This window comes from Oryctolagus cuniculus, chromosome 20, assembly GCF_964237555.1.
Source record: "Oryctolagus cuniculus chromosome 20, mOryCun1.1, whole genome shotgun sequence".
Taxonomy (NCBI): domain Eukaryota; kingdom Metazoa; phylum Chordata; class Mammalia; order Lagomorpha; family Leporidae; genus Oryctolagus; species Oryctolagus cuniculus.
Window position 1 is genome coordinate 38,543,776 of NC_091451.1, and position 27,025 is coordinate 38,570,800.

The 27,025-nt window shown below is 46.0% G+C and overlaps 1 protein-coding gene across 1 annotated transcript in view; it reads left to right on the top strand.

The window, feature by feature from the left end:
• Nucleotides 1–27,025, top strand: part of UNC79 (unc-79 homolog, NALCN channel complex subunit) — a 265,206-nt gene that overhangs the window by 146,565 nt on the left and 91,616 nt on the right. Inside the window, exons 21-28 of the mRNA XM_070065557.1 lie at nucleotides 1,589–1,730; nucleotides 5,533–5,612; nucleotides 5,693–5,841; nucleotides 11,104–11,261; nucleotides 14,539–14,720; nucleotides 18,023–18,224; nucleotides 18,892–19,071; nucleotides 20,482–20,547. Of these exons, the coding sequence (XP_069921658.1) occupies nucleotides 1,589–1,730; nucleotides 5,533–5,612; nucleotides 5,693–5,841; nucleotides 11,104–11,261; nucleotides 14,539–14,720; nucleotides 18,023–18,224; nucleotides 18,892–19,071; nucleotides 20,482–20,547 (1,159 nt within the window). The remainder of the gene's footprint in view (nucleotides 1–1,588; nucleotides 1,731–5,532; nucleotides 5,613–5,692; nucleotides 5,842–11,103; nucleotides 11,262–14,538; nucleotides 14,721–18,022; nucleotides 18,225–18,891; nucleotides 19,072–20,481; nucleotides 20,548–27,025) is intronic.

The window sequence follows — 27,025 nt, forward strand, 5'->3', positions numbered from 1 at the left end:
CGGCGGCTTCCCCACAAGGTGCTGCCGGGGGCTTCCCCACAAGGGTGCTGCCGTTTGTCACGTGTTTTGTACGTGCTTGGAGATGAGGTTAAAGCTTCCATTTTCCTGGAAGAGATGTCCATCCATAAAGGGGGACTGTGCCTTAGGACACCTGGTATCTGCTGCATGTCCTGGCTGCCTGAGCTGTTTTGTTCTTCTCTTGGGACAAGTGGAGGACAAGAGGCTGGGTGAAAACGCGACGAATGGGCTTGCAGGAGGCCTAAGCTGGCTTGCAACAAGGTAGCACCGTCCCTGCCACCTTGGAGGGCGTGACCAAAATGTGGGTCACGTGGGTGAATACAGAGCAGTCAACATGCCACAGGCAACTTTTCATTGTATCAAATCTTGTGAAACTCAGCATCTGATTTGACTTAGTGTCTTGTTCCTGGGTGACCTCCGAACAGGGCCAGCCGGCTTCAGCAGACCTGTGAGACTGGCAAAAATGTTCCTCAAAGCAAGCTCCTGGCGCTGTGCTGGCATGAGTTTCCTTATTCCTGGTGTCTTCCTTGTACCCCAGCAGTCTTTGTCTCTTGCTTTCTTTGAACTGACTGTCAAGTCATCGTTGAAAAAGTGTTTACTGCTTACGGTATTAGTTAAAAGAGGATACTTTCAAAAGAGGATATTTGAAGATGCAATCTGAGAGAGAAATAAAAGGTAGAATAAGAGAATACTAGAAATAGATATTTTACATGGGACTCAAACCCCATGTTCTCTTCTTAAAGAAAAATCTTCCTTTTCTCCCATTTTTACCCTTATTATATATCTGTACTTATAAAGCATATATTGTATATAAATACATCATGTCGGGAAGATTCACACTGCTGTGCAACCAGTCTCTGCAAATTTTTCATCTTGCAAAACTGATGCTTGATGCTCATTAAACAGCAATTCCCATTCTTTCTCCCTCCAGCCCGGCAGCCACGGTTTCACGCTGTTGCTGTGAGCCGTCACACCGCAGATGTGCACGTAGTGGGACTATGCAGTTGTGGTCCTTCTGTGACTGGCTTGTTTCATCCGTACTGTAGCCCAGTCAGAATTTCCTTCCTTTGGAAGGCTGAATAACATTCCCCTGTGTGTATGCAGACCAGACACTGTTCATCCACCTCCCTGCCGATGGGCACTTGCTGTCTAACTCACACGGTATAGAAATGTCTTGCTCCTGAAAACTCAGCTTCCCTCGAGGACCAGGATTTGTATTTTAGTGGATCTCTGTAACTTGTTACTCCCTCCTCACCAAGTGCTGTTACGGAACAAAACGTGCCTGCGTGGGAGTCACTTGGTGAGGGGGACACTGGTCTTGGGGATTAAAGCGGAGGTGGGGAAGCAGGCCTGCGAAGATCTGACAGTGTTTTCCTATCCTCCCACATTGACTTCAGTTGAGAGCAAGCGTGATGGAAATTGGGTCAGGGCTCTCGAGAGGCTGCGCCTTTGCCTCCTGGGGCCCTCACAGGGCCAGGGACACAACAGGAAGGCTCTGGTGACCTACGCCAGACTGCCCGTTGTGTCCCTCAAGGGCTGCTCATCTGGCTGCTTGTTGCGTTTGTTCCAGGAGCCCACAGACAGCCTTGAAGACAGTCTCCTTTCTTCCAGACCAGAGTTCCTCCTAGGCCCCGAGGGAGAGGAGGAGGAGAACCCGGCAGCCAAGCACGGGGAGAACCCAGGCAACCGCGCCGCGCCCACAGAGCATGCCGGTAGGTGGTCGCAGCCCGCGGGAACCTGCTGGGCAGCCCTCGCCTTGGGCAGGGCCTTATGTTCGGAACCTCAGCGTCTTAGATGGGTGGCGACTCGGCCAAGTTCAGACATGGCTTCCTCTTGTGCCGAGGAGCCGCTGCCCACCAAGTTGTGCCGTGAACAGATGCATCGTGGCTCTGTGGGGGCTGGGGGTGGGAGGCGCAGCTCGCCCTGCGTCTTTCTGGCAGTGGGGGCCTGTTACGGGTGCAGACCCATCCTATTAGTGTGGAGGGCACCGCCGCCCACTTGCCCTGCGCCGTGCTCCCTGTGGAGAGGAGACTGAGGACTGCGGCTGCAGGGACTGAGGGCGAGGCTGATGAGGGTCTCAGCAGCCACCTGGGATTGCACAGTAGTGGGGGCTTGGGGACAGCGGCAGCACAACTGGTGCTCACGCTGTGTCCGCGCCCCAGGGCCACTGTGCATAGTTGTGGCTCGCCTCCTGGCTGAGAGCAAGGATGGCCTCTCTTGATTTGCTGTTACTCTGATTGGGTGAATTGGGTGTAGATGACAGCAGGCCCGGGCACCATCCCTGCCTCTTCCTACCCTGAAGAAGCTTAGGGAACTGGGGAGGTGACCTCATGTGCTTCTGGGACGCCTGGCCTCTGGATCTGCTGGTGCACTCTGAGAATGTGCACAGGACCCGGGGAAATTGGAGTAGCCTTTCTGTCTTCCTGCTTCCCCTGGCCACATGGTGAAGATACCTCCAGCGCGTGTTGGAATACCTGGGTTTGATACCCAGCTCCGGCTCCTGACTCCAGGTTTCTGCTAATGCAGGTGCTGGGAGGTAGCGGTGATGGCTCCAATGACTGGGCTTCTGCCACCCACACGAAGACCTGGATGTCTCCAGCTCCTGGCTTTGGCCCTGGCCTATTGGCAGATGAATCAGTGCATGGGAGTTCATTCTCTCTCTCTCCCCATCCCTGGTCCTCCTCCTCAAATAAGCAATTACTTAATTTATTTAATTAATATTTATTAAACATTTATTGATTAATATTTAGTAGCATTATATCAATGTCATTCATTTATTATCAATTAATAGGAATAATAAGTACTTTAAATGACATATCAATTAATATTAGTTAGTCATTATTAATCAAATTTCAATTATTGATTGATTAATTGATGCTTATTTGGTTATAATCAGTTTAAGACGGAGGAAGTGCTTCTGTTGGTTCATATAAACCATCAGTTAGACATGAATGCCCTGGCTCTTGCTGCTTAACACCATTGGGATTTAGAGTGTGCAGGAACACCCTCAATGATCCCTTGCCTTGGTTTTCAGTGAGTGCTTCCTGGAGGTGTTAGGGATCTGTGTCACTTCCTCCAGAACTCCCTCTACTGGGTGGCAGTTGGTGGGAGGGAAGCCGACGACCCAGCTCTCCACCCTGCTTCCTCCAGCATGCTCCGAGCTGCTCTCCTTGCGTGCTGGGTCTAAGTCAGATTCCCTTTAAACAAAGGATTCTGCAGAAGAGAAGCTGAGCTAATTCAGCCTCACTTGGCAGACGAGCAAGATAAACCCCAGAAGGGTTAACTGGCCTGCCCTGCCCATGGTGGGGGAGTGTGTGTTAACCCTTCACAGTTTGCGCATCACGTGTAAGCGCTTCCAAAATGGAGTGCAGCATCAGAATCACCTAGGTAGCAACATACAAACAAAATGAACGACCTGTGTTCTCTTACTCTCCGTTCTGGGTATGCCTGGGGCGGGGCCTGGGAAGGAGAAATCCAAATAAGTTGTCAGTGATGCATCTGAAACGAGAAGCCAGGTGCTTTGCTTAGAATTCGTGAACTTGCATCAGAGTTGCAGCTGCTGAGGTCCAGGCCCAGGCTGCTCTTCCATCAGACATCATGACCAAGGGAAACAAGGACTTTATTTACGAACCAACAACCTGTACTCTTTCTAGGCAGACGTGGGTTTTAAACTGAAGACAGCAGGCACATCAGTTAACTGCCTCTTTTATTTCCATAAACATTTTATTTGAATAGTGGCTTCATCTGCTGCCCCACAATGTCCACCCCTAGCCATTTCTTTCTGTTAATCAGTCTTTTTCTTGCTGAACAGTTATAAATCCCACTTTGCTCTGTCCTCCTCAATACAACACCAGGTCCCTGCCACAGCTCTGGCCTTCCTTTGCTCTCTGTTGTTTCCTGGGGCACCGAAGCTATCTCCCAGGGAAGCCCCACCGACTTTCATCCATAATCACTGTTCCCTGCTGCTCAGAGCCTGGATCCTACCTTGGGTCTTCAGGTGGTGAACCTGAGCTGCTGTCAGAGAACGGAGGGGTAGTCCATCGGACAGTGTTCACCGACCTCCCCTTCCTGCTACACGGGTTCCCTTTTCTGCGTCTAGCAGTCTGGCACCTGTTTCTTACAGCAGTCAGCTACGTCTGCCATTGATGTAACTCTCACCTGAGACGGAACAGTGCTGCTAGTGCACATTTAGAATACATTCAAGCGGAAGATCCCCAATAAACCGTTGAGTACACAGACCGAGCGGCTTTGGCTACTGTGTTCTGATCCTAGATGTGCCCAAAACACACAACAGCTGTATGAACACATTTTACCCTCAGTTCTACATGGGGTTCACTGGTGGGTTATTTCCTCTAGCAAGCCTCTTGTACAGACAATGTACTGCTGCTGCCAACATGAGGGCAGAGGTTTTAGGGTCCCTTATAGGAAGAGAAAGCCTGGAGTCACTGTTCTCATCTGAAAATGCTCAGCTTCTTCAAAACCCACCCCCAGCTTGCCACCCAGACCTAGTATGTAAGTCTGTGGGATCAACCTCTCCGTAGTGTTAACGTGACCTAACACCACTCTTTCTTCTTAAGGACTTATTTGTTTGAAAGGCAGAGTTAGAGAGAGAGAGAGAGAGAGATCAGCCATCCACTGGTTCACTCCCCAAATGGCCCTAAGGGCTGAGGCTGCCGGGAACCTGGACTCCATCCAGGTCTCCCACGTGGGTGGCAGGGGCCAAGCACTTGGGCCATTTTTCGATGCTTTCGCAGGCATTTTCGCAGGCATTTTCGCAGGGAGCCAGGACACCACAATGCCCACCTCTGAACACTTCTCTTTAATACCCGTTTCTCTGCCTTTGCCTTGGTAAAACATGCCTAACCGGACTCCAGACTCCCTCAGGAGGCAGCAGAGCTAGCAACTCACAGGAGCATGGGGCCGGCTGGCTGCTCCAGGGGCTAAAGACATCTGAATGTTGTCCAATAGAAAACAGAGCCCGAGACCCTATCTTTGGAAGGTTTTTTAACCTTCACTAATTTGGAGGGCAAACGCAAACATCATACACTTTTTTAAAAATTAATTAATTAATTAATTTTGACAGGCAGAGTTAGACAGTGAGAGAGAGACAGAGAGAAAGGTCTTCCTTCCGTTGGTTCACCCCCTAAATGGCCGCTACAGCCGGCACGCTGCGCTGATCCGAAGCCAGGGGCCAGGTGCTTCCTTCTGGTCTCCCATGGGGTGCAGGCACCCAAGCACTTGGGCCATCCTCCATTGCCTTCCCGGGCCACAGCAGAGAGCTGGACTGGAAGAGGAGCAACCGGGACAGAATCCAGCGCCCCAACCGGGACTAGAACCCGGGGTGCCGGCGCTGCAGGCGGAGGATGAGCCTAGTGAGCCGTGGCGCTGGCCTACATCATACACTTTTAAATACACCCTTCATTTTTCACTGTTCTTGGTTTTATGCACTTGAGCAATTGATGAATGGTGGGGAAAACGAGTTCAGCTAACCTTGGTGCAATTATTTCTTCACAGCAATAAAGAATGACACTGAAAGAAAATTTTGTTACCAACAGCTTCCTGTAACATTGAGACTAATATATACCATTTTCCAGGTATAGTTTCTGAAACCTTTGAATATTTGGTTTGGTAGCATTGCTGTTTTGGATCACTCACTGTGTGGTTCTTTGCATAGGAAATGGCTAAATTTGAAGAGCCAGACATTCTTTTTAATATGCTCAATTGCCTGAAGATCCTCTGTCTGCATGGAGAGTGTCTATACAATGCTAGGAAAGACCACCCCCAATTTCTAGCCTACATGCAGGACCACATGCTGATTGCAAGGTATGTCTTCCTTTATGTTTTACTTTGTTTATATTTTAGGCTATAGATGTGGAAATAAAAGTTAGATTAAGTCTTATTTGCTCATTTTGCTTATTTTTTCTTAGCTAAGATACCTTTATTAGCTATGGGGAATACTTTCTTTTGTTTTGTCCAATTTTTAAAATATATAATAGGAAGATAGTAATGTTCATTTTCTAAAAATTGTAGAATTAAAAAAAGTAAAATAAGGATTTTTTTATGTCTTTCAGTTGTTACGTTGACTTAAGAATGTAGTATACCCTAGATAAGGGTCAACATATAATAAGTTAATAATCACTTAGTATAATTGAATAAGGGCTTATTTAGTCATTTTCGTACTGGAAGTAGAACTGCTGGCCGGCGCCGCGGCTCACTGGGCTAATCCTCCGCCTTGCGGCGCCGGCACACCGGGTCGGGGCGCTGGATTCTGTCCCAGTTGCCCCTCTTCCAGGCCAGCTCTCTGCTGTGGCCCAGGAGTGCAGTGGAGGATGGCCCAAGTGCTTGGGCCCTGCACCCCATGGGAGACCAGGATAAGTACCTGGCTCCTACCATCGGATCAGCGCGGTGCGTCGGCCGCAGCGCGCTGGCCGTGGTGGCCATTGGAGGGTGAACCAATGGCAAAGGAAGACCTTTCTCTCTGTCTCTCTCTCTCACTGTCCACTCTGCCTGTAAAAAAAAAAAAAAAAAAAAAAAAAAAAAAAAAAAAAAAAAAAAAGAAAGAAAGAAAAAAAAAAGAACTGCTAATAGACATCTATAATCTCTCCACATGTTCTCTAGAAGTTATTTCTTAGATACTACTGAAGCGTTTTGCCCTAGATTTACAGTGCTTTTCTACATGAGAACCTTAAAACAACTGTTAACAGTCTTCCTGGAAGTAAGTTAGGAAAATATTATCCTCACTTTATTTGTAACAGAGTTGATAAACAAAAGAAAAGGTAGGTTCAGGTTAACTTGCTGATAAAACCAAGTTGAGGCTCTGTCTGTCTTTACTATTTTTGCTCATTTATTCATTTTACTAAACAAATGTAATCAGGGCTTGCTATATATATTATTTAAGGAACCTGGGTAATTTGCTGTCTAGTTTGGAAGAGGATGAATATTATACATACAGAAGGTGACCACATATTCTATTATTCAAATTTGGCCTACTTTTAAGAGTTATAGGGTATGACCTTCATAATATTCCCCAACCAATAGGATGAACTAGATTAGACCTGGGACAAACTAAGATGCATAGATACCCCGTGTGTTTGTAAGTTGCTGTTAACCTCCAGAGAATGTGATAAGTGACAAAATCATTTCTGGATGCTTGGTAGGAAAAAGCTCAGGGGAGGGTACCATTCCATTAAAATAATGCTGGATTTTTTTATTAGAAAGCTTTTATTTAATAAATATAAATTTCATAAGTACAACTTTTGGATTATAGCAGTTCTTCCCCCATACCCACCCTCCCACCCCAAACCATCCCACCTCCTACTTCCTCTCCCATCCCATTCTTCATTAAGATTCATTTTTAATTATCTTTATATATAGAATATCAACTCTATACTAAGTAAAGATTTCAACAGTTTGCACCCACACAGACACACAAAGTATAAAGTAATATTTGAAGACTAGTTTTACCATTAATTTTCATAGTACAACACATTAAGGACAGAGATCCTACATGGGGAGCAAGTGCACAGTGACTCCTGTTGTTGATTTAACAGTTGACACTCTTATTTATAACGTCAGTGATCACCCAAGGCTCTTTTTAGGAGCTGCCAAGTCCATGGAAGCCTCACGAGTCCAGAAACTCTGACCTTATTTAGACAAGGCCATAATCAAAGTGGAAGTTCTCTCCTCCCTTCAGGGAAAGGTGCCTCCTTCTTTGATGGCCCATTCTTTCCACTGGGATCTCACTCACAGAGATCTTTCATGCAGGTCATTTTTTTTTTTGCCACTGTGTCTTGGCTTTCCATGGCTGAAATGCTCTCATGGGCTTTTTAGCCAGGTCCAAATGCCTTAAGGGCTGATTCTGAGGCCAGAGTACTGTTTAGGGCATTTGCCATTCTATGAGTCTGCTGTGTGGCCTGCTTCCCATGTTGGATTATTCTCTCCTTTTTAATTCTATTAAAATAGTGATAGATTTTGACTGATAGAGGCTTGTGAATTGCAGAGCCTTTTGTGGAAAGTAGGAATGTCAGGAGCAAACATACGACAGAATTGGAAAGAAGGGGCAAAAATGGAGAAGGCATACTTAGGAGATACCGTGGCTTATTTTTTTGCTGCAGGGCATGGTTTTGAGAACGTCATGGAAAATTATGCAGGAGAAGTAGGTTGGGATTTAAGTGTGAGGAGCCGTGAAGATAAGGACTTTATTTAATGATGTGTGGCGATGCATGGAAGATTTCAACCCAATGGACAGGGTCAGAGTTGTGTTTTGCCAGATCAAGGCTGGAGGCAAGAGAGCGCCTTGGGCACTACCACATTCAAGGACCTGCAAAGAAGACATTGCAAGGGCTTCGGGAATGTCAGCCCATGACACGGAGCTTTCTGCATTAGACAGGAAGGGGAAACACCAGAAACTTAGAAATAGGAGTGAACCTCAAGGACTTTTAGAATAAAGAGACTCTTTGGCCCGGTGCCGCGGCTCACTAAGCTAATCCTCCGCCTTGCGGTGCCGGCACACCAGGTTCTAGTCGCGGTCGGGGCGCCGGATTCTGTCCCAGTTGCCCCTCTTCCAGGCCAGCTCTCTGCTGTGGCCAGGGAGTGCAGTGGAGGATGGCCCAAGTGCTTGGGCCCTGCACCCCATGGGAGACCAGGAGAAGTACCTGGCTCCTGCCATCGGATCAGTGCGGTGTGCCGGCTGCAGCACGCTGGCCGCGGAGGCCATTGGAGGGTGAACCAACGGCAAAGGAAGACCTTTCTCTCTGTCTCTCTCTCTCACTGTCCACTCTGCCTGTCAAAAAAGAAAAAAAAAGAATAAAGAGACTCTGAACATCCTTATGGACAGTGGGAAAGGGCCTACGGAGAGGCCAGAAGAAAGGAATAGTTGATGGAGTCAAGTTTTGGAAGGCAGGAGAGTGCGCAATCAGGAACAAAGGGTGGGTGGAGGGGAGGAGGGGCAAGGAGGTACATCTTCAGGAAAAGAAACAGAAAGTGTTAAGGGGAGCTCATAACTGGTGACTTGAGCCTTAAGAATCATAGGCATTGATGTCTTTTGAGAGGGAGAAGGATGCAGATTGGTTTGAGAGCTGGAGGAACACAGGAAAAAGGTACGTGGAACAGCACACACGAGGAAAGTAGTGGAGAGTCAGTAAGAAGCAACCAAGAATCACCACCTCCAGGAATCCCTCGCAGGTGGTAGACGGTTCCAGCGAGCCAGGTCAGTAGTTCAGAGTGACTTTTCCTCCAGGGCCCCAGGGCCTGGGAGTGTATGAGAGGAAATGGGCAATGAGTTTATTCAGGATCAGGGATTAGTGATTTGCTGACAGTGCCAGTCAGAGTGACAAAGGAATGCCAGGCGAGGGAATGGTGACCTCCAGGACCCAGTCTAAGATTGGGGGGGATGAAACCAGAAGACCAAGTGATATCTGGAAGGAGAGGGTGAAGGAGAGGGTGAAGGACTCTCAGCCATGACCTGCAGGGAAAGCTGAGCATGTGCAGTCACAGAGAGGTGAGGTCAGTGGCTCCCCAAAGGACCGCCCTTCACCCGAAAACCTAACACGGAAGCTGTGACAGACTGTGAAGGGATGTGGCGAGAAGTCGTTCTTCCTCTTTTCAAACAAGGCTTACCCAAGACAGCTGGGAGAGCCACAGGAACCAGGCAGCTCCAGGGCTGTTTGTCACCGAGGGGCTTTCTCTCAGCGCTGCAGGTGGTTTAGCTACTTCACCTCAAGGTGAGGCTCTGGGCAGGACGAGGTCATGTCTCCTCTCTCCTCTGCATTCCTCCTGGGGCTGCTGCTGTGCTATGCATGGATCATCATCCTCGTCTTCATGGTGAAGGTGGCAGCTCAAGGTTTTTGAGCACTTCCTACGTGCCAAGCGCTTGGATCATCTCAAACACACTGTCCGACTTCACTCACATTAAGCATTCAGTGTTTGGAAGTTGTTCCCTTGGTTGTCTGGCTCTGGAACGTTGACTGAGAAATGAGCCCCTGGTGGCTTGTGCCCCTCCGTGCTCTCTGTAAGGTGGGACTAGTGTGCATCACTCTTCCCATCTTAGTTGTGCATGATAAGCTTTTAAATGTCACCAACAGTTTTGATATTAACCATGGAGGCAAATAGAAAACAAACAAAGCAATAATAAACAAGAACAAAAATAAGTAAAAGCAATGAACACAGATTTTGAAACCAGTATCACTAAAAATATATTCAGAATTATTCCAGTAGAACTTGAGACAGATTTAAACTTGCTAAGGTATAAAGTATTACCAGGGATCAATCATCGATCTCTCTCTCTCTCCCACCCCTACTCCCTCCCTCCGCATTACTTAGTACAGTTCCTCTTGGTTTATTAGAGGGAGTTAAGTGTTGGATTTTTGGTTAAGTGTTGGCTTTTTTCCTGAGAGGTGGTAAGAGGGCCCTTGGCGGTCCTAAATTGACACCGCCCTTTGTTCCTGAGATAGCAGGAGAGGGACCCTCTTTCTCTCAGAGTCCATATCAGTCCCTCCCAAAGGGCTTCTGGCATCCCCATGCTGGCATGACGTGCCCGCCCCAGACTGATCACTATTTAGGGTGTAAGTTCTTTGATCAGCCTGTATTTTCTGTTCCCCATCATGAGAGGGACAGTGGGGGAGTTTGACTGACAGTCCCGCCAATTCACTAAGAGCCTGGTAATAATAGACAAGGAGTTCTTCTTTGCCATAATAAGGGGAAAAGTCTGCTGGGCAGACAGAACCAGCAAAGCTTCCCAGATATGCCCTGTTGGGACAATGTAAAGAATCACCAACCTGTGGAACAGCAGGTGGGTGTGTTTTTAAGTCATTTTTCATTTATACAGCTGAATTTGTGAGAGTTAAACTTTTTCTGTTAAGCGTGTCATGGTAAGCGGTGTTCTCCTGCATTGTGTATGAAAGTGACTTCTATGAGGAACACTTCAGCAGGGCAGAGCTCCGGGGAGGTTTATCCGAGGACTGCGGTTCTGGGCATGAGTGTAATGTCACCACGAGCATCCCTCCCACCTGCCTATGAATGGAGAGAAGATTGCTTGCCTGGAAAGGTTGCGCTGACGGTAACCACTGTGCTACTCCTTGTCCCCAGCCTGTGGAGAGTCGTCAAGTCTGAATTCTCCCAGCTGTCCTCGCTGGCCGTTCCTCTCCTCCTCCATGCGCTGTCACTTCCTCATGGTGCTGACATCTTCTGGGCAATCATCAATGGCAATTTCAACAGCAAAGACTGGAAGATGAGGTTTGAAGCAGGTACTTCTGTATTAGCTTAAAATAATCTCTCTGAGTCACCAGGTCAGCCAGGTGCACAGTAATGGCATCGACTCTGGCCGCCTTCCTCCTCCCCTCCTTTTACAGGGCATTCTGCTGGCTGGTGCTCTTTGTGGTCTCTGTAGCTGGGCGTCTTTGGTGAAATATCAGTCTTTTGCAGAGTGGTCTTTAGGTAGGGTGGTCCTGTCCAGGTTTGCCTAGCATAGTCCCAGTTGATGCCTGTAAGGTTAGATTAACTGCACCTTTACTTACTTCCAGATAGGTTTCAGCTTGGGTACATAATGTGGTCATCCCATGAGGTTTCTTGCAACACAGGTACTGGGGAAGTTTGTTGAAAACTTCAGTTATCAGGCCCAACCCTAAACGTACTGAATCAGGCACAAGGTGAGGCCGGGAATCTGGCCTTTTCACAAATTCTTCAGGTGATTTCATGAGGTTTGAGAGTCTCTGCTGCATTGTCTTGCCTTCGAGGCATCAGGGGCCAAGTCTGCAGCGATGGGGCTGATTTCATAGCGCGCAGAGTGGCAAGTCCTCAGAGTAGCGTGGGAAGCAGGAAGCTGCATGCGCTCCCTGAGCCGTGTGTCTGCTGGCTTGCTGTCACCCTGCCTTATAGGACTCCCCTGGCTTGCTGTCACCCTGCCTTATAGGACTCCCCTGGCTTGCTGTCACCTGTCTTATAGGACTCCCCTGGCTTGCTGTCACCCTGCCTTATAGGACTCCCCTGGCTTGCTGTCACCCTGCCTTATAGGACTCCCCTGGCTTGCTGTCACCCTGCCTTATAGGACTCCCCTGGCTTGCTGTCACCCTGCCTTATAGGACTCCCCTGGCTTGCTGTCACCTGTCTTATAGGACTCCCCTGGCTTGCTGTCACCCTGCCTTATAGGACTCCCCTGGCTTGCTGTCACCCTGCCTTATAGGACTCCCCTGGCTTGCTGTCACCCTGCCTTATAGGACTCCCCTGGCTTGCTGTCACCTGTCTTATAGGACTCCCCTGGCTTGCTGTCACCCTGCCTTATAGGACTCCCCTGGCTTGCTGTCACCTGTCTTATAGGACTCCCCTGGCTTGCTGTCACCCTGCCTTATAGGACTCCCCTGGCTTGCTGTCACCCTGCCTTATAGGACTCCCCTGGCTTGCTGTCACCCTGCCTTATAGGACTCCCCTGGCTTGCTGTCACCCTGCCTTATAGGACTCCCCTGGCTTGCTGTCACCCTGCCTTATAGGACTCCCCTGGCTTGCTGTCACCCTGTCTTTTAGGACTCCCATTCTCGGGGCGACAAGCAAGGTCATGTGGAAAATGCCATAGTTCCATTTATTTTGTTGTCTTAAAAGTGTTTCACAGAGATGAAAGTGCCATCAGCTCCCTATTATCTGCCACTTTGAAAAGTTCTTGCTTTTTCATGCCCACCTGAATCCCAGGAGCTGGTTTATTTGGATGGTAGAACATGATAATGTAGAGAATTAAGGTAGAGAAAAAATTTTGTAACAAAAGTCTACATGATAGTAACAGCATATTACAGGTAGGAAATACAAGTAATACAGATAAATTTGTAACTTTGCTCAGTCCTTCCAGTTGAAGGATATGATTCTTGCCAGATTAATCTATTAAATCATAGCTCTGATTATATGACTTTTCTATGGAAAAAAATGCTCGTGGATTTTTTTCAGTGCCTAGAGAGGAATTTCAGGCTCCTTAGACTGACATTCAGTGCCTCCCACAGTCTGACTGCGAGTCCTCGCAGCCTCATTTCCTGCTCTTCACTGTACGCTCACCTTGGCTGTTCCCTACTGCTTCCTGCTCCCCTTCGTCTACGCCTCGGCCGTTCTGTGCTTTCCGCTGGAATCCCCTTGCAGGACGAGCCGAACGCCAGTTCACTTGACTTACCTCCGGATGCTTCCTTTGGGGTCCACCTTCTCAGTCCCTACGATGGGCAGTGGTTTCTTTGTCCCTGGGCCTCCCATTGTGTGTTACAGGTATCTGCGCCTCATTAGAGGTATTTACAGATTTTATATTACATTTCCACTACAGTTGTACCTGCCCATGCTCTTTTAGGCAACTTGACTTTGAAGCCAAGGGTTGTGAATGAATCATCTTCACGTTACTCCCATCTCCTTCCAAGCACTCCAGATAGTTTCTTAGTGACCTATTATATTGATACTTATATATGTTATATATGTTACATATACGACATGCATATATATACCTGCTTAGCACATATTTTAAAGATAAGCAAGCCAGTAAATTTACAGAGTAAATACTATCTGTTCCAGGTACTATGAGAGTGAAAAAAGAAATCTGCACTTTCCTGCTCTCAAGAGGTCCCCAATTTAAATTGATAGACCAAATAGAAACCTGTAAGAGGCTAACAAACTATAAAAGGCATAGATATAATTTGAGACCACAAATGAAGATATGTCATATACTCATAGCTATATGTGAGCACACAAGTGCTGTGTGTAGATGAGTGGTATTTTTATAACAGTTCGTGGGGTGAAAAAGTCACTCCCAGAGATCAGTGGCCTTTACAGGGTGAGCAGAACTTGGCAGTAGTTTCTTCGGTGGTGGTATTACGTCAGTAAGCAGCAAAGAAGACAGGAATATTGTAGACGGCCAGAGCACCTTAAGCAAAACACTGAAATTCCCTGACTGGCCTCATGCTATGTTTCTTTGCTAGCTGTTGTAACTGTTTATAAGGCTTGCTTTAAGAATGGCTGGACTAGTTTAAGAAAGGTTTGCAGAATAATTAGAAACCTATCAAGCATGGGTATATTTTTAGCGTGGGAGAAATGTACAGCTTCTGTAGCCCTGGGAAGTACCTGCCTGGCTTTGTCATTTCACATGAAGACCTACTGAGAGCACAGCAGGGGCGGGGCCTCGGGCCAGCCAGGTGGGCGTCCCCCATCTCCGCACTCAGCACAGCTTCCATGGAATGGCCTTGGCCAGAGAGGCACTTCGAAGGTTTGAAATGTGGCAGAAGTTAGATAAAGAGAAAGCCCATTAGAAACTATAACAGGAAACCCAGAGCTAAATCCTGGCTGCCTGGCAGAAAGCACTGTGCTGAGTGAAACTGGTCTCCGCTGCTCAGATGGAGCGGGACACTAGAGAAGGTGCCCTGCCAATTTCCTTTTGTGTTGAAGTCACCAGAAAGGGGGCAGAGTTAACTTGTTCTGAGAGGGCTCAGTTCTCAGACTCTCTCTCTCGTCTGTTTCTATGTCTATACATATATTCATGTCTCTTATCCTCTGTATTTGCTATTGCAGTGGAAAAAGTAGCTGTAATTTGTAGATTTCTGGACATTCACTCAGTGACCAAAAATCACCTGCTGAAGTACTCCCTGGCCCATGCCTTCTGCTGCTTCCTGACGGCCGTGGAAGACGTGAACCCAGCGGTGGCCACCAGGGCCGGGCTCCTGCTTGACACCATCAAGAGGCCCGCATTGCAGGTGACGTGTGGTGTGGGATGGGCTCTGCACGTGGTCTGTGTCAGCGCCGCTGAATCGTGGCGCTGTCATGTCTCTGTCTGGCCTGCTGCTGTAAGGTCCCATGAACTGGGTGGCTTATAAACCAGACACTCATTCCTCACACATCCGGAGGCAGAAAGTCCAGGGTCGCGGCTCCAGCAGGCTGACTGTCTGGTGAGGGCTGCGTTCTTGTGCCCAGGTGCTGTCTGTCGCCGTCTCTGGGGCCTCTTCTAATGGCACTAATGCCACTCCTGAGTGCTCTGTCCTCACGACCCGACCATCTCCCAAAGGCCTCTGTCTCCTAGAACCATCACCCTGGGGAGGACGTTTGGGGCACATACGCATTCTGACCACACAATCACACAAATACATGGATGAAGATGACAGTGGAAATTTTCAAATTAGCAAAAATGTTGCCAGACTATGGCAAAAGATTTCCTCTTTATTGGTACTTTCTTTTCCATCTTTGTTTCTAGGTTGGTATCAGTTTTGTACAGTTGTCATTATTATATAACTTGTGGGTATTGGAGGAACAGATTTTTTTTTTTTTTAACAGGCAGAGTGGACAGTGAGAGAGAGAGAGACAGAGAGAAGTTCTTCCTTTTGCCATTGGTTCACCCTCCAATGGCCGCCGCGGCCAGACCGCGCTGATCCGAAGGCAGGAGCCAGGTGCTTCCTCCTGGTCTCCCATGGGGTGCAGGGCCCAAGCACTTGGGCCATCCTCCACTGTACTCCCGGGTCACAGCAGAGAGCTGGCCTGGAAGGGGGGCAACCGGGACAGAATCCGGTGCCCTGACCGGGACTAGAACCCGGTGTGCCAGCGCCGCTAGGTGGAGGATTAGCCTATTGAGCCGCGGCGCCGGCCCGGAGGAACAGATTTTGAGACTAGGCTGGTTTATCTTCTACCATTTGGTTGGTTCCTGGGCTGGAGTAAATGCTGAGAAATAAGATGATTTGTTAATATTTTATTAATTATGTAATGTTAATAAAAGCAATACTCTTAAGAAATCAAATGTTCTACTGACATTAAAACCAAAGAAACATGAACTCTGAGACCAGGAGAGTTTTCTGTATACCTTATTTGGCACTCTTATTTTATAATTGAGAAACCAAGTCTTGGACTGTTAATGTGACTTATCAAAAGATACAAAGTAAATCGCTTTTAAAGATTTATTTTATTTATTTGAAAAGCAGAGTGACATAGAGAGAGGGAGCCACAGAGGGAGACAGAGATTTTAAATCCACGGGTTCACTTCCCAAATTGCCGCAGTGGCTGGGGCTAAGCCAGGCCAAAGCCAGGAGCCTGGTGCTCCATCTGGGTCTCCCACATGAGAGACAGGGAGCAAAGCACTTGGGCCCTCTTCGCTGCTTTCTCAGGTGCATTAGCAGAGAGCTGGATCAGAAACAGGGCAGCTGGGACTGGAACTGGCACTCTAACATAGGATGCCGGCATTGCAGACAGTGGCTTAACCCACTTCGCCACAATGCCAGCCCCAGGAAGCAAAGGGAATTAGTAAGAGAACCAAGACTAGAACCTCCAAAGTCCAGAGTTACTGGTTTTCCATATTTATACACTATTTTTTAATTTCATTCTTTAAACTTGTAATAATTGCAAGAGATAACATTTGTCAGATGGGTGCTTTTTTTAGCGGGACCGTGGGTTAAAAGTGTCCCATCACAAATTATCTCATTTAATCATCCCAGTAATCTTGTGTGTGTTCTCAGTTTACAGATAGAGAAGCTGAGGGTTAAAAAGCTTAAGTAGCGTGCCGGCGCCATGGCTCCCTTGGCTCATCCTCTGCCTGCAGTGCTGGAATCCCATATGGGCGCCGGGTTCTAGTCCCGGCTGCTCCTCTTCCAGTCCAGCTCTCTGCTGTGGCCCGGGAGTGCAGTGGAGGATGGCCCAAATACTTGGGCCCTGCACCCGCATGGGAGTCCAGGAGAAGCACCTGGCTCCTGGCTTCGGATTGTTGTAGCTCTGGCCGTAGCCGCCATTTTGGGGGTGAACCAATGGAAGGAAGACCTTTCTCTCTGTCTCTCTCACTGTCTAATTCTATCTGTCAAAAAAAAAAAAAAAAAAAAAAAAAGCTTAAGTAGCTTTTCCAGAATCACACAGCTAGTAAGAGGAAGAGCAAACACAGGACGGACTCATAGTAAAGCCCCCATTCTTAACCATGTGAGTGTGTCTGTGTGCACGCTGACTCCTGAATTTCAAGGCCAACAAGCAAGGGCAGACTTCAGGATCTGGCAAATGGTTAGGCTGCTCTCCTCCCCCACCCCTGTAAAATCCCTGGTTGTCTCCTACCGGTCTTTCTTGTCAGCCTTACCAGGAGCTTGTGTGTCTGATTCCTGCTCAGGGCCTGGAACGTGAGAGACACTCAGTAGATGACTGCTAGAGACAATTTTAGATTTCATTCAGTTAAAATGAGGTAGAATGATAGACTTAGACTAGAGAAATGTATGTGCAATCTACTCCAACTTCAACTTTTTAACATTCTGTAGTCCAGGCACATTTTGAGAAGACAAGGTGACCTTTCTTTTAGAATCACGAAATTTAAGACTGAAAGGGAATTTAAAGACCATCTTCTTGTGAGGTCTAAAATGTAGGTTTGAAAGTATGCTTTTCTCAATGGAAACAACATATGTTAAAAGATATGGGACAGGCATTTGGCACAGTGGTTAAGATGCCGCTTGGGTCACCCATGTCAGAGCGTGGGTTCGAGTCCCAGCTCTGTTCCTGACTCCAGCTTGGTGCTAACGTGTGCCCTAGGAGGCAGTGGGAGATGGCTCAGGTGACTGGGTCCCTGCCACCCATGTGAGAAACCTGTTTTGAGTTTCCGGCTCCTAGATTTCAGCAGGCCCAGCCAGGGCTGTTGTAGAGATTTGAGAGTGAACCAGCATATGAGAGATCTCTGTCTCCCTGTTTCTTTGTCCTTCTCTACCTTTCAAATCAATAAAATAAATATTTGTAAAGTAAGAAAGAAATGGTTTGAGAGTATTTGAGCTAAGTACTTATTACTTGATACATTAGAAAATCAATAACATGTCAAGTTCAGATTTCTGAATCAAAACTGGAGCCATTCTACAATTAGGAAAAGTTCCTCTTCTGCATTTTTTTTTTTTTTTTTGCCTACCAAAATTTACAGTCAGAAATACATCCGCTGGATCATTCTACATCATAACCACGGATTCAGAGGGTGTCTTGTTCCATTGGCTTTACACAGCATATTGCCGTTGAAGTAACTGATGCCTGCCTGACTTTCCCCTCTGCCCTTCTTCCGCAGGGTCTGTGTCTCTGCCTTGACTTCCAGTTTGATACTGTGGTTAAAGACCGACCCACAATACTGAGCAAGCTTTTGCTCTTGCATTTTCTGAAGCAAGACATTCCTGCTTTGAGCTGGGAGTTCTTTGTCAACAGATTTGAGACACTTTCTCTGGAAGCCCAGTTGCATTTGGATTGTAACAAAGAATTTCCTTTTCCTACAAGTAAGTACCACAAAGCACTTCCTGTGAGCATTCCCAGTTTCTGTTGTGCTTCCGGGTTAAACAGAAGATGCGTGGCACGTAGCTCGGCATCCCGCAGGGAGGATGCCTTGACTGTGTGCCTTCAGTTCGTCAAATCCTTGTTGAATGTCCTCTAGAGGAGTCTCTAGATTTCAGTGTATTCTGGCATTCCATAGCAGACTTCTCATTCCCTTGAGGGCCTATGAAAACCGCCTGTGACTATGTATTCTTTAAGTGTTGCTCAGCCATTATGTTTTTACTGTTCGTGGGCCGTTTGCATGAGATAGAGTCACGCCTTGCAGACTTGCTCCTGCATCCCTGTGAACTCATTACCGACGGCTCTAACTAGATGCCACTCAACCATCCAGTGATAGCAAAAGCAGACAACCGACTCTTATGGTCTGAACAGAGAAAGGACAGGCCCTACTCACGATAGACAGTGGTCATGATTGTGTGTCTTGTTTGTTTTTTTTTTCACACATCGGACTCATCGCAGAAGGAGCTGGGTGACTTGGGCATCCACAAAAGATTTTAAGCATCCCAGTATCTTAATTCTGAAAGTCTGCCCAGATGGATTGTTTCAGACCTGCTGTGTTACCTAGGCGGGCAAGGAGCGTGACTCCCTCTTTCCTCGCTTTCTTCCGCACAGCCATCACCGCAGTGAGGACCAACGTGGCCAACCTCAGCGACGCCGCCTTGTGGAAGATTAAGAGGGCCCGCTTTGCCCGGAACCGTCAGAAGAGCGTGCGGTCCCTGAGGGACAGCGTGAAGGGGCCTGCCGAGTCCAAGAGGGCACTCTCCCTCCCCGAGACCCTGACCTCCAAAATCCGTTGAGTATCACCTCCCATCCTTGCGTGAAGTCTGTTCACTGTCTTTCTGAGGCTGACTTGTCTGTGCAGTGTTCCCAGTGGGCAGCAGGCTGAGCCTGCTGAGTGCCATCACTGTTTGGCTCTCAGATTCCCTGGAGAATCACCCCAGGCCTGTAGATACCAGTTACCCTGTGTAGCAAAGCCCTGGCCAGAAGCAGATGGCTTTGCAATGCAGAAGGCAGCAAATCCACTGCTGCTTGGCACTGAGACTTAGAAGAAGCCATTGCCCCTAAGTCCTAGGATTTGAGTTTACACCGCGAGCCTCGTAGCCTGAGTGCCTTCTGGGTGAGGCTCAGACAACAAACGCATGGCAGTTAAGGAGGCAGACTTGAACTTCAGAATTCGCCTTCTTCCCATGAGTGATGGAAGCAGCCAGGCTGGCCCCTGACTCACCGTTAGTCGTGGGTGCTGTTGAAAAATGAGAGCCAGGAGGCGGAGGCGTTGAATTCATGCCCAACTCCATGAGATAAGGTACAAATAAAAACACGCTTCATTGCCAACTTTAAAAAAAGGCTGCATATACTTGTTTTTTAGAAAAGTCTTTGTATTGCACTTTTGAAGGTAATAAAAATTTTCAAATGACTAAACTGTCATCTTTAGCAGTAGCACATGAAGAACAAATAATTAAAAATTCCTAACTAAATGACCTTGTTACTGAGTATATTTACATATATTATTGACTTGTGAAATTTATTAAATCATTTAATTTTTAAAGAACTGCTATGAAGTTAATAAAATAACACTTCCAAACATATTTCTTATCCTCTTAAAAGCTGAAAGTCTTGTATTTTCATTAGCATTTATTGTAAGACAGCCTTATGTAGCGTAAAACATTTTAAATTATAAATACTATTTTATTTGATTTATTACACACTTTTCTTAATTTTGTGACAAGCTATGGAAATGTGATATCTTGAACTTTGGAAGAGTCAATGAGAGCTTGTTAAGTAATCAGTAATTCAGCTTTTTGGGGATCAAAGATAATCACAGGTGACCAGTTAAAAATAACCTGTAGTGGTGCTAAGCCCCAGGGAAAACAGTTTCAGAGCCTAGAAACCAATGTCTAGATTAAATAGTTATAATTTTTTATGAGTTTCCAGCTGTTTTATAACCTAAGATATAGTTTATTATTATTGTTAATTGATACATATGGGATTATGAAGATTAAGAATTGAAGTAACACTGAAAGTTGTTCTTGAGATTCAAATAAAACCACAGAACTTCTGTTGTATGAACGTCTTTCATGTGGTGTTAATGAGCAGTGAGGACTAAGGCTGCCCTGCTGTCCGAGGCAGTTAGCACTGAGTGTATTTGCTGGACTCCAGTTGTCTGTAATGCTTGTTTAAATAGAGTTGTTGTTGATTTTTAAGCTATGAGGTTGACCAGGCATGAGCAGTCTGCTCCAGCTCTCGGTGGGACACCTGAACAGACGCCAGGTGGGTACTTCTGACATTGAAGGGCCATGTGTAATTATCTACCACAGGCAGACAGGGCAAAGAAAGTGGTGTCTCTAACTGGACCAGAGTGGTATACTTAGGATTTGCAAACTCGAAGGGTCTTACCCGAGATGTCCCTGACTTGGCAAGTCTGTCGTACTGTCATCTGATGACTTCTGGTCCAGTAAGAAGCATCTCCTTACCCGAGTATGCACCAGAGAGCCAACATGACTAGCATTATACAAAAATAGTACTTCCATTTGTATGTGTATTTACACATAGAAATATCTGGTTCATATATATCTGCTATAGGAAAAACATACATTTCATTTACATTTTACAAAGTTAAACATTTGAGCCACCATCATCCACTCATCCCCTTGGCCATTCCTGAGTTTTTGCGACTCTACATGCATTTCTTTTTCTCAGAGAAAGGAGGATTTCCATTGTTTGGGGGAACATAGAATCATATTCAGCATGCTCTGGTGTACACTATAATTTGATTTTCCATGAAAGATTACAGTTTATCACGAAGTGTCCTCAAGGTTGGAGGGTCACAGGCCAGGAGATCACAGACAGTGTTTCCCTCACTGGGAAGATGGTGAAGTTCCGAGCACTGCTTGTTTGGTAACCTCCTCCTGTTTCACCACAGGCAACATTTGGTTTTCAGTCAAGGATAGTTTTAAAATAGACTTTCCAAAATGATCCTGATACCCTTAGAAGGTCAATTTGAAATGAGGAGACATCAAGATGGGTGCCTTGTGTTATAAAAAGGCTCTGGAAAGAGTGGGAGACTGGAGGGGCAGAGGAGAAGAGAGAACCTCAGAGACATTTTCTCTTTCAAATTGGTGAGAAAAGAGGAGTAGAAGCACTTGAGTCTCTCTACCTTATTTTACATATCACTTGTGTGCCTGCTGTGCTGTAATTTAAAAAGAATTAAAACAGGAACTGCTGGTACTGCACTTCCTTAGGAAGGCAAAGAATGTGAAGTTCCCATCAGGTAGGCCTTTCTGAAACTGTCCTTATGCAATTTCATAAATTATCTTCATTTTATCCCAGCTTATCCCTTTAAGATTTCATTAGGATGCTTAATTATTAGTAGCCATTTTAATAATCCAACCAAAACAGTTGCTTCACATCTTTGTGGGAAAATGTGTACATATGTTTCTTGAAATTAAGAAAAGCCTTCAGACTTATAATTATCCCACCAAAAATGACCAGATGGAAAAAGGGCAGCCAAACTAATATGAAGCCAAAACTCCTAAAAGATCATCGACACAACACGATCATAAACAAAACTTGCTTACGCTGGGAAACAGTTGGCTCAGCTTGTAAGACAGCTTCAAACCAGTGTTCCATTTTTGCATCGTTATTTTCTGGACACTGAATGTTTTAACTCAGAAGCAGAGACTGCCAGGATAATCATAAGATTGTGTGGGATGGTTTAAGACAGTGATTAAATGGAAGCTAAAGAACTTGCTACTTAATGAACACTCTTGTTTGGTCCAAATAATGAGCCCCTCTGTGCAGGCCTCTTGCTCATTAAGCCTGAAATAAAGCAGATGCTATTTAATTATGCAGCAAGACTTAATGTTAATTGCTATTTATGCTGAACTTTTTGTTTGGGTTTACAATTTATGACTCTCTGGTCTTAGCCTTTGCAGGGTACACACGGCAAGTGGCATAAAATATTCTATTTTCTATAGAAGATATATTCTTTTTTTAAGATTTATTTATTTATTTGAAAATCAGAGTTACACAGAGGGAGAAGGAGAGGCAGAGAGAGAGAGAGAGAGACAGAGACAGAGAGAGAGAGAGAAAGAGAAAGAGAGAGAGGTCTTCCATCTGCTGGTTCACTCCCCAATTGGCCAGAACAGCCAGAGCTGCGCCGATCTGAAGCCAGGAGCCAGGAGCTTCTTCCCGGTCTCCCACGTGGGTGCAGGGGCCCAAGGGCTTCGGCCATCTTCTGCTGCTTTCTCAGGCCACAGCAGAGAACCAGATCAGAAGTGGGTCTCATATGGGACACTGCAGGCAGCGGCTTTGCCCGCTACACTGCAGCACCAGCCCCTAGAAGACTTAAAAAGAGGTGCACTCCCCTGTGACTCTTAAGACTCTAATCAAAGGTATCTAAGTAAAAATTGCAGAGTGGCCCCGCTGAATCTTGGAGACACCCTGACACTCTCGCTTTAGAGAAGACTCTGAGGTCCCCACCAGGAACACGTGTCACCAGCTTGTTGGTGGCATCTCTCGTGCAAAGCATACATGGTAAAAGCTGGAAGTCCAGATCTTCATTTCGTCCTAATTGATGAAGTGTGCAATCTTTTAAAGTGCTTATCTTAAATTTGCTCTGAGAACCAGGAATCCTGGTGGCTGGATATTTGAAGGCTAATTAAATATAAAGCAGCAGTTGTGTTTTATTACAAGGGTACTTCAGAAAGTTTGTAGAAAAAATGGAATGAAAAGTAAGTTTATTTGGTGCAAAAACTTGAAATATGCATTTTCCATGAACTCTTTGATGACTCCTTGTATGTCAGCACGATCCTGAATGAACACTGACAATCCCTGCAAACACAGTGTGCTCACTTTGTTATTCATTCCCTGGAATGAGTAACTAGATGTTAGCAGGTATATAATAATAATAATAATTCTTCATATACAGTACCTCCTTACTATAAATAATGCTTTTATGCAAATCAACTAATTTGACCTCACAACAATTCTGAATATAAATAAAGTGTGATTTTTTTTTTCTCTCTGCAAACAGGCAGAAATCCTGACATAGTGAGAGATTAGGTAATTCTGCTCCAGTGGTGTGAGGCCTTTTATGACTAACTGGTTAGGGACAGCACTGACTTGCATCCAAGAGATTTGACTTGCTTTCTTACAACTCCGTGTTGATAAAAGGGATTTGAGGACACCAGGCTGGTTAAGGAGTTGGGCACCTGGCACTGCAACCAGAGTGGCTTAAACACATGAGTGTCCAGACCTTCCCAGTTAGGACGCAGAGCTATTCCAATCCTGTTATTCCCTGGGACTCACACTCTCCCAGGTCTGCTCCAGCCTACAGGGAAACCCGGGAAGCTCTTGGCCTGCATTTGTATCCATAAAAGAAGACGCCCAATGCTAGTTGTTAGCATTGGTAAAGCTGCCTTGTATGACCTTCCCTACCTCCTCCTTGGTGTCCCAGCCTGAAGTTCCCAGTAACTTCTCTTTGGGTTCTCTCCTTTCTATAGATAGTTCACAGTTCACTTCAGTCGCTTGCAAAATGCCTATTGATCATTAAGATCCAATAAAAGGTACAGTTATTTCTATTGGAATTCTCTTGTTTAAAATTATAGTTTTGGAAAATGAACATTTTTATTTAACAGATGTTTATTGCATATCTGGTGTACTAGAAAATCATAAAGAATACAAAGACACATCAGGGATCTTATTCTGTTAAATTCTTATGATCAAGTAAGGGAGATGGAGTGTGAGCGTCAGTGTGCTGTCATCTAGCAAGGAAGTGACAGTGACAGCTTTCTACCAGCTGGGACCATCAGGGAGAGTGGTGTGGGCGGGAGGCTTTTCAGCCAGGCCTTGATGGGGAGGACAGGCTGAAGATGCAGGGGCAGGGTGTGGGGCGGAATGGGCAAAGGCGGCTTGGGGCCTCAGGGGGAGACGAAGCTTCAGGACGCAGCTTTTCCAGCTCCTGGAGGCTGTGTGCACTCAGTGGGACGGTCCTGAGTGAGGCTGCCAGTTAAGGAGCTAAGGATCAGTGAGGCAGTGTAGTTGGAACTACTGAAAGAATGTAACCGGTGGCTCTGATCACTGACTTCTCCAGACCAGTGCAAAATAAGCCTGTGGAAGGTTTCTTACTTCCTCCTCTATCCTGTCGCTTGTTGGGTTGACATAAGGGTGTCAGTTTACACCAGATCTGTTTCCCTTCTCCATCAAGCTTTCTCTCCTACGGGAGACAAGATCTGAAATATTTTCTTGATTTTGGCACATGGGAATGGACATTTATGAACAATAAGCACCCACCGTATGTCAGACTCTGCCCCATATCCTATGAGGGATGTAAAAAAATGAATCAGATACAGCACTTGCCTCCAATGAACTTATGTTCTTATTGGGGAAATAAAGCAAATGAATAAATAGAAAGTTCCGCCTTATGCACTGATGAGTGGCCACATGACAGGAAGGGCTGAAGGAAAGCTTCCTGCATTCCTCTCTCTCCCTCCTTGTTTTCCTCCCTTCTTGCCTTTGGAAAGTCGTAGAATTTAGGGATCACGTCCCATTGCTGAGCAGAGGGTGGGTGCATGTAATCAGACTGGCCTCTAGGGCCCAGGTCTGAAGCATTAAACTGGGAGAGGGGGTGGAAGGCCAGCGTGGAAGGTGGAGAGAGCACCAGGAGAAGCCGCAAGGGTGTGGAAATGTTGGCTACACGCTGAGATTCCGGGAGCTTCCCGGGTGGAGTGGTGAAGAGAAGTGTGGAAAGGCAGATCCTGGTCCTGCTGGTGTCAGACCATCGAGGATACCGCAGTCTCTCGGTCTGGAGTTCTGAGCAGTTACTCAGCTCTGAGGGCAGAGTGTGCTGGACTCAGTCCCTGTTACAGCTTAGAGGAGGAGGAGCTCTGCTTCCGTGGTTATAATGATGCAGACATTTTTCTTTGTAGAAATAATAAAACCAAGCTCTTTTAATGTGTTCAATCTCTATGGTTAAGACAGCTACCGGAATTTCCTAGGCTAGAATTCCAAACCACAATGTTTTAATCATCATACCTTACAGAAAATACTGTTAGTTTTAAAATGGAAATTTCATACCTTTTAGAGAAAATTAAAGCAGTAGTTCTGTTTCTGTCAATAAGGAACATTTTAACTTGTTCACAGGTGATTTTTCTTAGGGGTTTGATTAAGGTGACTTTTCCTTATGAGGAGTGCCCCATTACAAGCTTACTCTATGTTCAAGAAAGATAATAAAGTGTAGACTTGCAAACCTCACAGTTGGAAGGGTATGTTATTGGAATAAAGAGAAAAAATTTTCCCACTTTCTGCAAAAGGTTCCATTAACTAGTTCTTTTTTCAGTTGATTTAATGGCTTATTAAAGATAATTCATTGCTGTGTGTTCAGTGAGAGCAACAAATTTAAAGCCCTGAAGGCCAGTGAAGATGAGGTGCAGTGAGACCAGACCGTGTGTGACACGAATCTTAGTCATTAGGACAGTATGATTTGCTGAGAAACCTTAAGGTTAGCACTTCAAAAACACACTTGACCACTTGTAATGGGAAGAAGTTTTGGAATATTTAAGCTGAAGTCTCATGTTTTAGTTTCTGGGCTTGAATTAGGCTGGAGTGAATTGGGGGTGGACCCTTAGTTGGGACGTGTGGAGTGGGTCTCCTTTGCACTGGAGTCCCTTGACGACTGGGCTATCACGCACAGATGCAGCACCCTCTCCAATGCTGCCATTGTGGTTTTTAATGTTTGGGGCTTTGATGTCCACCCAGCCTGGACTTGGAGGTATAGGAGCAGGACTGAGTGACCCTGCTGTCTTCAACCTTGCCCCCTAGAACCACAGGGAACTGAAGGACGGATCTGGATCGTAGCAGCCATCACTCGCTGCTGCAGTAGACCCTGCAGAGAACCTAGATTCCCACACTTGTCACAGTCTTGGCCCAAACTTGCCCAAAGCAGCGGCGTTCTTCAGATTGTGTGAAATAATGCTCTGGAGGAAAAATAATCAAGAGTAAACATTTGCCAATGCTGGGAAGATATTTTATAGGCTTTTCTTGTTTGTGTTACAATGATTTCCATAGGTGATGCTTTGGTCAAATCCTCCATTACAAGCATTTAATTTAATCATAAAAGTGATGCTTCCCATTTTGGTCTCCCATTGAACTATGGTGTTCCATGTAAATTCATTTAATTTTCTGATGCATACCTAATCAATAATGTTGACAATTTATTGATCACTTTCTGCATATGAAATACTGTGGTAAGCTCTTAGTTTGATATGAACAGATTTTGGTAAAAATTCTCTAAAATACACTGCGCATATCCATTCCTTTGTGAGCAGATTCTAGGAGACAGAAAATATTAATGTCCCAGAGTCCCTATTGAAATATGTGATGTGGTTTCCCCTGTCTGAGTATTACAGGCTCTTAGACTAAGTTGATTCTGCTGCCCCATCACTCATTGTCAACTACCCCTTCTTCATACATAATTTTTGAACAGACCAGTTTTCTCCTGGTTGGGGAAACTAGACAACCAGGCTTCTTTCCTTGTATGCAAGTCTTAGTAGTCAAATCTGACATTACTTCCATGTTATCGTTTCAGAGATAAGTGTTTGGACTTGAGTCAACTAATTTCTACAGTCTGCAAGGATGTTTTTCATTTCTTAAGTTTATTTGTTTGAAAAGGAGAGAGAGAGAGAGAGAGAGAGAGAATCTTCCATTTGCTGATTCACTCCCTAAATAGCCACAACAGCCAGGCTGAAAT